At 50.5% G+C, this 12,416-nt stretch overlaps 1 protein-coding gene across 8 annotated transcripts in view; it reads right to left on the bottom strand.

Annotated features, from left to right (window-relative positions):
- Positions 1–781: 781 nt before the first annotated feature.
- Positions 782–12,416, bottom strand: part of DYSF (dysferlin) — a 72,356-nt gene continuing 60,721 nt past the window's right edge. For all 8 annotated transcript variants that reach the window (XM_059845553.1, XM_059845558.1, XM_059845556.1 and 5 more), the window contains 5 exons: positions 8,034–8,133; positions 7,600–7,778; positions 6,498–6,607; positions 5,239–5,386; positions 782–3,818 (listed from right to left, as the gene is read on the bottom strand). In XM_059845553.1, the coding sequence (XP_059701536.1) occupies positions 3,780–3,818; positions 5,239–5,386; positions 6,498–6,607; positions 7,600–7,778; positions 8,034–8,133 (576 nt within the window). In that variant the 3' untranslated portion in view covers positions 782–3,779. The remainder of the gene's footprint in view (positions 3,819–5,238; positions 5,387–6,497; positions 6,608–7,599; positions 7,779–8,033; positions 8,134–12,416) is intronic.

The following is a 12,416-nucleotide window of genomic DNA, read 5'->3' as shown; positions in this document are numbered from 1 at the left end:
GTGGGTGGAAAACGCTCCCTTCGGAGCAGATAAAAATGGGCACTGCCAGGAAAATTGTTCTTATTGGGGGGCAAAATCCATCCAGATCATTCCCAGGGTTTTTTTGGGATGGATGGATGCTGAAGGTTTAGGGAATTCAGCCCCTCTGTGGGATAGAAGTGTTCCAGGTCCTCCAGCTCCGGGAGGGAATGGGAATATAATGGGGGTGTTGTGTCTGAATGGTCCCAAAGGTGTCCCCACACTTTGAAATTCCAGGCTGGAATTACTCCTGGCATCAGGCCGAGGAAATCTGGGATCAAGGAAGCCCTTAAACAGTGGAATATTTGGCAATTAACTTCCAGGGAATCCTGGAATCATGGAATGGGTTGGGATGGAAAGGATTTTAGGATCATCCCATTCCCACCCCATCCATGGCAGGGACACCTCCCACTGTCCCAGGTGGATCCAAGCCCCAGTGTCCAACCTGGCCTTGGGCACTGCCAGGGATCCAGGGGCAGCCACAGCAAATCTGGGAATTCCAGCCCAGCACCTGCCCACCCTCCCAGACAGCAATTCCTTGCCAAGATCCCAGCCCAATCTCCCCTTTCCCAGTGGCAGCCATTCCCTGGCTCCTGTCCCTCTGTCCCTTGTCCCCAGTCCCTCTCCAGCTCTCCTGGAGCCCCTTCAGGGACTCTGAGGATTCCCTGGAATTTTTCCCTTCTCCACAGTCCCCATTTTCCCATTCCCACTCCCAAGAGGAGCCACAATTCCATCCCCACAATCACAACACTGGGAACGGGAATGTTTCAGAGCATTTCTTTGGGAATCACAGTGCTTTGGGCATTATTGCAGATAAGGCAGGCACAGGTGATCCAGAACAAATTCCAGCCAATTCCCTGGATAACCGGAAGCCACAGGGAATTCTTTCTACAGCTCCCACCTGGATTTGGAGAAGACACAACCAGGCCCGGAGCTGGATGTGGCTGTTCAGGGGAAAAAAAATGGGATGGAGTTGGTTTTTCCAGATGCTCCGACCTGAATTTACCCAGCGGAATCCCACGGGATCCTCTTGGCATGAAAGCTGGACTGGGAGCACAGATTTCCTTCTGGAAATCCCTGATTGTATGGAGTTGGATGCCCTGGATCCTTCTCTCCCATCGCTGCTGACCCAGGTTTGCCAGGGGAATGCTGGGAATAAAAGAGGATTTCCCCCTGGAAGTGTCTCTGGAGTGAATCCCAAACATTCAAGCCCATCCCATTCCAGGCATTCCACAGTCCCTCATCCAAGCTGGCCTTGGACGTTCCAAAGGTAACCCATGGACGGATTTTGATTCCTTGTCTTTCTGGGATAGACAGCAGTGTTCCCGATGGGATGGGGGATGAGCATCCTACGTTTGGCATTCCAACATGGATCGCGCATCCATTTGGGGCTCTTGGCTCCAAGATTTTTGGGTTGGGATCACAGGGAATTACATCAGGATGGGAAATCCCAGAATCCCCACAAATCCAGAGATACTGGACCTGAATTCCCACTGTGGATTCCAGGAGAGCACTCGGGGAATTCCAGATTCCATCTGGCACAGCTGGATCCTGGTGGAAAAGGAGCAGGGACCAACATTCCCATAAAACCCAAATTCCCAATCCCAGAAGAGCCAAACAGAAGCAACTTCTGTCCTTGGCTCCTCAGATCCTTTGGGATAATAAAACCTCTGGAAAATTGGAGTGAATCCTGGTGGTTTGATGGTGGCTATAAACAGGGATGGGGGTTGGAACGGGGTTGGGAGGCTTTTAGGGAAAAAACGAAGGAAAACGAAGCATTTAACGACGGAAAATGAAACCTCCGCCCTGGGATGTGCAAATCCGGAGCCAATTCCTCTGCTCCAACTTTTGGGAAAGGGGCCATGGATCAGCCAAAGCTCAGCAGCAGGGATGGGGTTATAAATCCCTATAAATCCCTATAAAACCCTAAGCCGTGCAGAAAACACGGAGAAGGAGGTGCCCTGTGCAATCTGGGAGATGCTCCAATGAGAAATCCAGGATTTGATCCCCCATGGATTACATCCTCATCCCACAAAGCAACTAAAATATTTTTCCCTATTTTTGAAGCACAGGTTAAAATCCTGGCCAGAGCTGGGCAGGAGCTGCCATCAGCGGTTTTTCCTGGGAAGCTGATCCCTCAGGATCACTTTTCCCAGCTCCTCGCTCGTTTGGAGCAGCCACAGCTCCAAGAAAAACATGGAATCAAGGATAAATCTCATCCTGTTGAAGGGAGGATGGGAAGATCCCAAATCAGCAAAGGTGCCAGAGCAACCTGGATATTAATGGGAATTTTCTGGTGGGAAAATGGGAGAAGATTCCTTCTCCCAGGATGAGAATTTGAGGATTAACATCCTCCCAGCACTGGAAAACTCCAGGAATCATGGAACCATCCAGGGTGGGAAAGACCTCTGAGCTCAAGTCTGAAGCTGTCAAGGTCACAAATCCCCAAGTGCCACATCCCGAGGGATCATTCCGCTCCAGGGACAGGAGGAGGGAACAGCAAAAGTGGGAATGTCCCAGCATTCCCATCAGATCCAGGAGAGGCTGAGCAGGCTGTGGATCATGGATTTGTTTGGAAAACAAATCCCACCCCGGGACAGGTTCTTCGCTCCATTAATGCCTGGGAGCGGCGAGTATGGGTTGGGATGTTTTCCATAAGAATCTTCGGGAATACAAGGGAAAATGGCTGATTTCGAAGGAATATCAGTGAGGCGCAGCCTGGAGAAAAGGAGGATCAGGAGGGACCTTCTGGCTCTGCACAACTCCCTGAAGATTTGGAGCCAGGTGGGAGCTGGGATCTGAACCCAGGGGATAACAGGAAAAGAGGGAACAGCCTCAGGTTGTCCTAGGAGAGGCTCAGGTTGGACACCAGCAGGAATTTCCTCATGGAAAGAGTGGTCAGGCCTTGGAAGTGCCCAGGGAGCTTTGGAATCCCCATCCCTGGAGGTCTCCAAGGAATTCCCGGATGTGGCACTCAGTGGGGATTGGTCACAGCTTGGACTCAATGATCCCAAAGGTCTTTTCCAACCTCAGGGATTCTGGGATTCTGCAAATACTGACACTAAAAAGACCAAGAATTCCCAAAAAAGTGGCCTGGAGACAGCGGGAGAGGAGGAAATCACAGCCCAGTTGGAATGGGAGACCTGTAGGATTGTGGAGCAGCTCCAAGGGAAAACCAGCTCCAGAATTCCATGAAGGAATGCAAAGGCCTCAAAATCCAAGAGAAACTAGGATTTTGTGAAGCACCAACTCCAAATCCCAGGTTTTGACCCACAGCCTTTCCCATTCCCATGATTTCAGCTTTGGGAATGCAACGTGTCATCCCAGGGATTCCGGTTTTCCAACACATTTTCCACAGGTTTACAATCCATAAATGGGATAACACAGGGAAAAAGGAAACTGAGGCTGTATCGGAGAGTGAAAAGTGCTCGGAATCCATGGGATTTGCTCAGGCTGGCAAATCCCAAATCCTGCCCTGAGGATCCTCTGCACATTCCCAACTTCTGGATGGAAAGGTCCTTTCCCTGCTCCTTCCTTGGATTTCCGCTGGAATTTGGGATTTACCAACCAGAGCAGCAGGAAAACTCAAACAAAACACAGAAGGCTGGAAAACCAGAAATATTTTGGTTAGGTGACGTTTCCCGGGTGGAATTCCAAAGGGAAGCGGAGTCTTTGGCAGCAGCTGGAGGCCTGGATGAGGTTGTTCCTTCTCCGCTTCCAGAATTCCTTCCCAAAATTCCCAGGCAGGCACGGGAGAAGCTTCAGTTGAAAGGTTTCACCAGTTTCATAGCAGCGTAGTTCTGGAAGGATTGAAATACATGGGAATCACTGGGAAAATTAGGGAATCACTGGAAAAATAAGGGAATCATTGGAAAAATGAGGGAATCATTGGAAAAATACAAGATTTGTTGGAAGAATAAGGGAATGATTGGAAAAATGAGGGAGTTGCTGGAAAAATTAGGGAATCGCTGGAAGAATAAGGGAGTGATTGTAAGAATGAGGGAATCACTGGAAAAAATGAGGGAATGATCAGAAAAATAAGGGAATCATTGGAAGAATTTAAAAAGCACCATGAGTCAATCCTGGATTTTGGTTGCTCTTCCCAAAATTTTTAAGAGAAATTCCCACCTCTCCAAGCCCTTGGAATAAATTTGGTCCCTCCCTCCAGCACCATCCCAGTGTCTGACTGGTGGGAAGCATTCCCAGTTTTCTTTGATTTGCTGGAGCCTCCTCCTCTCCTCTGGATCCCCGCTGCTCCTTCCCATCCTCTGGGATTCCCACAAATCTCATGGATTCACCACCCAATCCCTGGCTCTGTCTCCCTACAGCTCCTTTTTCCGTGATCCCACAAAATTTGGGACATCACCTGTTCTGCCCCTTGGGAAAGGGGTCCTGGAGCATTCCCGAAGCTGTGCCAGGATTTTTCCGGAATGCAGAGTTTTCCAGCAGGGAGAAGCTCCTCCAGCCCTGCCCCATCCTCATTTATTCCAAGGACAAATCCAGCCGGCATCTCCATGGAATTTTGCCAAAGGCAACCAAGGCAGGCAAAGCTATCCCAGATTTTTTCCCTCTGCATCCCAGAAAATCTTGGGATCTTGGCACAGCAGTGCCAGCATTTGGTGTTGCTGAGGACATGCCAGGAATGGCCTTCCCAAGTTTTTTTGGGATCTCCACCATTCCTGATATCATGGAATTTTTTGCGGTTGGAAAAGAGCCCCAGCCCTTGTTCACCATTATCCATGTCCTCAAATGCCACATCCAGATGGTTTTGGAATAATTCCATGGATGGGGACTCCACCACTGCTCCAGGGCTGGCACTGCTTTCCATTAGGGATTTTCCTTAATATCCAAACTAAAATTCCCTTGGAACAACTTGAGGCCATTCCCTCTTGTCTTGCTGCTCCCTGGGAGCAGATCCCAAATCCCACCTGGCTCCAAACTTTTAGGGAATTGTGGAGAGCCAGAAGGTCCCTCCTGATCCCATTTCTCCCCGGGATGAGCCCCTTTCCCTCAGCTTTTCCTGGTGCTCCAGCCCCTTCCCAACTCCATTCCCATCCCTGGCCACACTCCAACCCCTCCATATTTTTCCCACAAGGATCCCAAACCCAAAAGAGTTCCTTTTTAACCCATTGTGTTCCTCAGCACGGAATTTTCCATCCCACTGGGTCCACCACCCCTCAGACCTCGGCCAATCCCTGTCCTCTCCCAGCCACTCCATACCGGGAAGGCGTAGACGAAGATTCCCAGGAAAAGCAGCAGGATGAAGAGGAGGACGGCCAGGATCAGCACCCACTTGTAGCGGCGCCACAGGATGAACTTCAGGGTCTTGTACGGGGACGTGAACCACAGGAAGGAGGTCTCGGGACGCCTGGAGCCAAGGGAAGGACGGTCACCTTGGAATTTCATCCTCCTGGATCCCCAGTCCCATCCGCCTTGGTGGTCCCAGACCAGTTTCAAAATCCCACTGGACTGGTGATCCAGTTTCCCAATCCCACTGGAATGTGTCAGCTCCTCATCCCTCTGGGGATGTCCCATCAATGTCCACCTTGGTGGTCCAAACCAGTCTCCCAAATCCTGCTGGACTGGTGATCCAGACCAGATTCCCAGTCCAAATGAATTCATGGTCCAGAGCAGCTTCTCAATCCCACTGCTCTCAGGACTTCCATCTTTCTGGATACCTCCCATTAATGTTCTCCTTGGTGGCCCAGACCAGCCTCCCAATCCCACTCAACTGGTGATCCAGGCCAGCTTCCCAATCCAAATGGATTCATGGTCCAGACCAGCCTCCCAATCACACTGGACTGGTGATCCAGGCCAGTTTCCCAATCCCACCGGAATGTGTCAGCTTTCCATCCCTCTGGGTATGTCCCACCAACATCCTCCTTGGTGATCCAGACCAGTCTCCCAATGCCACTGGACGGGTGGTCCAGATCAGTCCCCCAAATCTGGATTGGTGATCCAGACCACACTCCCAATCCCACTGGATTCATGCTCCAGACTAATCTCCAAATCCCCCTGGACGGTCTCAGCTCTTCCATCTTCTTGGATGCATCCCACCAGTGCCCTCCCTGGTGGTCCAGTCTGACCTCCCAATCCCACTGGATTCATAGTCTACACCAGCCTCCCAATCCCACTGGATTGGTGATCCAGACCAGCTTCCAAATCCCAATGGATTCATAGTCCAGACCAGCCTCCCAATCCCACTGGACTGGTGATCCAGACCAGCTTCCAAATCCCAATGGATTCATAGTCCAGACCAGCCTCCCAATCCCACTGGATTGGTGATCCAGACCAGCTTCCCAATTCCACACAACTTGCTCTGCAGACCTCCCTCCCAATCCCCACCAGTTCAGAGTGGATCCTACCCAGGTGCAAACCCACTTCAGCCCAGTTCCCTGCAGCTGGAAACACAGAATTCCCATTTGGTCCTTGAGAGTTCCATGCCCTGGTGGTTGCTTTTCCATTTGGGATGTTCTTACTTGGGATCCTCCAGCCTGGGGTTCATGTTTGGCTCATCCCGTCCCATCCCGGCCGGACGCTCCTCGTGCTCCTGTTCCGCCACAATTTCCAAAGTCATCTCCAGTTTGCCCTGGATGGGTTAAACAAAAACTTATTTATTATCCCCAAAACACAAGGGGAAAGGTGAGGAATGAACATGGGATGGAAAATAGGGATTAGGGGAAGAAAATATGGCTTGAGCAGAACCAATCCACTCCCAACAGTGACCACGGGGATCCCAGGATTCCAGAGATCCTTCACCTGTCACTGGAGATATTCCAGGAAATCCCAGATCCCACTGCCACCCAAATTTGTGCAACCACAGAATCCCAGGATGGCTGAGGCTGGAAAAACCTCTGGGATCGAGTCCAAGCTGTGATCAGTCATCACTGAGTGCCACATCCAGTCTCTTTCAATTCCCTGGTTTCCTGATTTCCCTGGAACCAGCTCAGGGTTTTTTGGTTGAATCACCGAATTCCCCGATTTCTTGATTTCCCTGGAACCAGCTCAGGGTTTTTTGGTTGAATCACCGAATTCCCTGATTTCTTGATTTCCCTGGAACCAGCTCAGGGTTTTTTGGTTGAATCACCGAATTCCCCGATTTCTTGATTTCCCTGGAACCAGCTCAGGGTTCTTTTGGTTGAATCACCCAAATTCCCTGCCTGGACTCCCTCACCTGCATGGAACAGTCACCAAAACCTGGAACAGGAGCCCAGACACCTTTAAAATTATCCCTGGGACAGCTGGAATTTTTTCCAGGTCTTTAGGACACAAGATTGTTGGGAACAGTCATGAGATGGACTCAAATTTGGTGGCACATTCCAAAAACCAGGGTGAGAATCCCACAAAACCAATCGTTCCTCTGCACAATGCCGGAAAACTTCCAGCCAACCACAGCGGATCTGGCTGGATCCACAAAATCTCCAGCTGGAAATGGAATTTCTCGCCCTGGCTTGAACTGAATGAAGATTTCAGGGAATTCTGGAACGGTTTGGATTGGGAAGGAATTTAAAGCCTTGGACACTCCCAGGGATGGGAATTGGAGCGAAGGATCCAAGAGAAAACATGGAGAGGTCATTTTACCGCCAGGATCTTCTGCTGGTTCTGCTCGGCCACACAGGGCCACCAGCCCTTGACGGTTTTCTGCTCGAAGAGGGACACGGAGCGGCCGGAGGACAGGGAATCATCCACAAGATCCAAGGAACACTTTTCCGCTGTCTTGGCAGGCTTGGGCATCCTGTTGAGATCCATCTGGATGGATCCTGCAGGGAAGAACATCCCAGGTGAGACATCTCAGCGGGATAACCCTCAAAACATGGAATGTTCCCTGATCCCATGGAGTTCGGGCCACCCCAACCATCCCAATACAAACTTCCACTATCCCAGGTGGCTCCAAGCCCCATCCAACCTGGCCTTGGACACTTCCAGGGATCCAGGAGCAGCCACAGCTTGTCCAGACAACCTGTGCTGGTGATGTTATCCCTTTTTTGGGATGGATCCCAAAATTCCCAACTTACCCAAATAGTCGTCGAAGGAGAACTTGTCGTTGTCCCAGATTTGGAGGATCAGCTGGGGTGGGATCTTGTTTTCCGTCTTGTCCAAGCTCCAGAAGTGTTCCTAAAATCCCACCGGGAAAGAAACCATGGGAAAATTAAAAATTCATCGGGAGAATTGGACAAAGCCTGGCTCTGGAAATCCTGGAATTCCTGGGGTGTCCTGCTGTGGATCTGCAGGAGCACAGGCTCTGGAAAACTCTTGGATAAGGATAATCAGTGGAAAACCCAAGATGCTTCTGGGAGGGGTTGGCAAAAATTGATGCCTTAATTTAATGATTTAAATTAATGTAATTAATTTTATTTCAATAATTTAATTTAATTTAATGCAATTTAGGAAATGGCTCCATGGGATCCCAAACAGAATTCTTAGGAGAGACAGAAATTCCCACAATTCCAATGAGGATGTCTCCAATGTGAAGAGAACAATGAGCATTGAGTGCTGGTGCTGCCAAACTTCGCCTTCCTCTTAATTCATGGAAAAATGTGGGATTGACACCTAAATCGGCGCTTTCGGCAGGGAATTCCCAAGGATTCCTTTCCTTCCGGATCCACCAGAGCTTCGATCTGCTCCCAGGTCTGTCACAGGCAGTGGGACAACCTGAGGCCATGAAATGCCAGTCCCACCTTCAGGCCACCCTCGGCTCCTGAACTTATCAATGGAACATGGATGTGGAAAGGAAGATTCCATGGTATCCCAGGAATCTGCTGATATCACATTGGTGGATCCAAGCTCCAATGTCCAACCTGGCCTTGGGCACTGCCAGGGATCCAGGGGCAGCCACAGCAAATCTGGGAATTCCAGCCCAGCCCCTGCCCACCCTCCCAGACAGCAATTCCTTGCCCAGATCCCAGCCCAATCTCCCCTTTCCCAGTGGCAGCCATTCCCTGGCTCCTGTCCCTCTGTCCCTTGTCCCCAGTCCCTCTCCAGCTCTCCTGGAGCCCCTCCAGGCCCTGCCAGGGGCTCTGAGCTCTGCCTGGAGCCTTCCCTTCTCCAGGGGAACATTCCCAAGTTATCCATAAGTTCTGCACCCCAGAGTAAAGAATATCCATCCACTGCCTGGGAAGCGGCATCTGCGTCACTATTTCCATGTGTGAAACCAGGAATTTTTTCCAAAAGGGAACTACACCACTGTTGGGATGCCTGGGAGTTAGGATTAAGAATCCCAGAATCCCTGAGGTTGGAAAAGCCTTTTGGGATCAGCGAGTCCAAGCTGTGCCCAATCCCCACCTCAGCATCCAGGAATTCCTTGGACACCTCCAGGGATGGGGACTCCAAATCTCCCTGGACACTTCGTAAGCCTGACCATCCTTTCCATTTAAAAAATTCCTCTTGATGTCCAAAAAGAAATGTTGGGATAAAGGAGAAAGACAAAATCCCACCCTAAACTGAGGGATTGTTGGGATTGTTATTCCTGGCTCCAGCAAAGAGCAGGAAAATCCCAGCGGGATTCCTGACACCCCTCCAAGGGTGTTCCGGTGGCAATTCCTCCTGGAAGTGTCAGAAATGAAGGGATTTAATTAAAACCAGGAAACTCCAGTGTTATTCATCCGTCGCTCCATAAATTCACCCCAAGGCTCGGATTCATTATTTCATCCAATATTAAATTATAAAAAAGGAGGAAAAACGTGTCACATTCCATAGGAACACAAATATTCCAGCTGGGAGTCCATGGGCACTCCAATCCCATTGGATTTATTTTAAGAGATCCCCCTGGATGGTTCTGTTTCAATTTCCCTCCGTTCCCTGCCCGGTTTTGGGAAAACGTGCCAGGAATTTTGCACTGGAGCATTTTATGGATGCATTTGAGATATTGGATAATCCAGAAATCCCAAAGGAAGTCCATGGAAAATTCCCTCTCTCCCCTCTGCTGGTTGCAGTGGGTTGGGATGGATGTTTATCCAGGGGGATTTTTCCCGTCTTTTAAATTAAAATTGCCAAAAAAAGGGGAAGAGTTGATGTTGATTCTCCCTTTTCCCAGAAAATGGGGAAAGAAGGAATCCATAGGGATCCAGGAGCCATGGATCCATGGATAACAAAGCTGGGATAACCTCAGGAGGGGCTGGAAAATTCCAAGGTGGCGGAAGATCCATGTCCAAGGTGAACACCACCAGCTCCTTTGGATTGTCCCTTCCAGGAGAAATCCAGGTGCCCACTTGGCTTGGCTCGGAAAAGGGGGAAATATATGGAATTCCGGACTGGTTTGGGCTGGAAGGGACCCTCAAGACTATCTAATTTCCTGGCTGGAATATTCCCTGGAAAGTAAATTTCCACGAGCTCCATGTCCTCCAGCTGCCTCTTCTTCCCAGTGAATTCCTGGCTCAGAGGTTCATCCCATCACTCCCACATTCCATGGATGTGTCCATGCTCCAGGCGCATCCCACGCTCCCTTCTGGGCTGATGCAACTTCCCAAGGATTCGCTGGAATTTCTCATTGCTCCATCCCATCCACAGGGAGCCAAACTTGAGGAAAACCTCACACTTGGGATCATCTCCCCCCTATCCCAACTGGATCCATGTCCTTGGGATAATGAAGCTGAAGGAAATGTTGGATGGGATCTTGAGAAGGAATTCCAGGCTGTGAGGGTGGGGAGGAGCTGGGATGGAATTCCCAGAGGAGCTGTGGTTGTCCCATCCCTGGCAGTGTCCAAGGCCATGTTGGACAGGGCTTAGATCCACCTGGAATAGTGGGAGGTGTCCCTGGATGGGCTTTAGTATCCTTCCCATTCCAAACCATTCCACAATTCCATGGAACTTCTGGCAAACCTGGCAGACTTTGGGATTCCACCTTCCCTCCTCCCCACTGCAATGTCCAAGGAAAAAGGGAACAAAACCTTGGCTCTGCACCCTCTGCATCCCAATCCCTCAGAACAACATCCCGGCATTCCAGGGATAACTCAGGTGGGGCTCGACCCTTTCCAGGTGGGAATTCAATGCTCCATTGCTCCAAATTCACCAACCCCCCCCCCCTTTTTTTTTTTATGGAAAACCCCATAAAATATCACTTGGCTGGAGACAAAACCTCCCTGCTCCGAGCCCTGTCCAGCTGGGGACACCCAGAGCTCCGCTGGAAAGGCAGGAAAAGGAACAGGGAATTGGGAAGGGGGAATTTGATGCCGAGAGAAGTTTATGGGTCCCTTTCAAGGCAGCGTGAAATTCGCTTCCATGATTAAATCGAGCTCCGAACATTCCCTATAAAAACAACCCGGAGCGCGAAATTTATATCCCGGCCTTGTCCAAGCCACAGGGAAAAAAGGCTGGAATTATTGTTTGGGGGTTTGTTTTCCAAGCGAGGGGAGGCTCGGGGATATTTTATGGATTTTTGTGGATAAAGCAGCAGGGAAAAAATCGGCTCCGATTCCCAGGAAAGTGTTGACAGGGCTGCATTTCTCCCAGACCGTGGATGTGCTCCAGAATACAAAGGAGGAAACCTGATTTTGGGGAAGGAGAGGAAGTTTGCTCCCAAAAAGTCCCATTTCAGGTGCATCCTGCAGGAATTTAGGACTCCTGGACAGGCAGGAGACTCCCCTTGGATGTCACAGAATCCTTGATGTTGGAAAATCCCTCCAGGATCATCCAGTCCAAGCTGCGCCTGATTCCCACCTTGGCACTGAGTGCCACATCCAGGAATTCCTTGGACACCTCCAGGGATGGGGATTCCAAACCTCCCTGGGCACTTCCAATTTCTGACCCCCCTTTCCATGAGGAATTTCCTGTTGATGTCCACCCTGAGCCTCCACTGGCCCAGCCTGAGGCATTCCCTCTTTTCCTGTTATTCCCTGGCATCAGATCCCAATTCCCACCTGGTTCAAACATTCCAGGAAGTTGTGGAGAGCCCAAAGGTCCCCCTGGATCTTCCTTTTCTCCAGGATGAGCCCCTTTCCAGCTCCCTCAGGAATGCTCCAGCCCCTTCCCAGCTCTGTTCCCTTCCCTGGACACGCTCCAGCCCCTCCATGTCCATAAGAATCCCAGAACCAGATCCAGAACATCCATGGAGATGCCGTTTGCTCCGACATTCCACGCAAACCCTTTCCTGCCCTAAAGAACTTCCCAGATCCAGATCTGGCGACCACATCCAGCTGCTGCTGGAATCGGCACGGGAAGCTGAGCATTCCAAATCCAATCCCACGCATTTCCCACCCCGCGGCACCTGCGGGATGTGGGAGTCGAGCTCTTCCCTGAGTGGATGCCCGGGAAAATGGGATCCACACCCAGGGGACCTTGGATTGTCCTGGTTGTCCCATGACCCATCCCACAACAGGCTTAACTGGGAATCTAAAGTTTAAACTTCCAGTTTAGGCTGGATTTTAGGGAAAATTTAGGGAAAGGGTTATGGAAAATTTTGG

This window comes from Haemorhous mexicanus, chromosome 4, assembly GCF_027477595.1.
Source record: "Haemorhous mexicanus isolate bHaeMex1 chromosome 4, bHaeMex1.pri, whole genome shotgun sequence".
In the NCBI taxonomy this organism is placed as follows: Eukaryota; Metazoa; Chordata; class Aves; order Passeriformes; family Fringillidae; genus Haemorhous; species Haemorhous mexicanus.
Note: the sequence above shows the minus strand (reverse complement) of the source record. Positions and strands in the feature narration are given on the sequence as shown.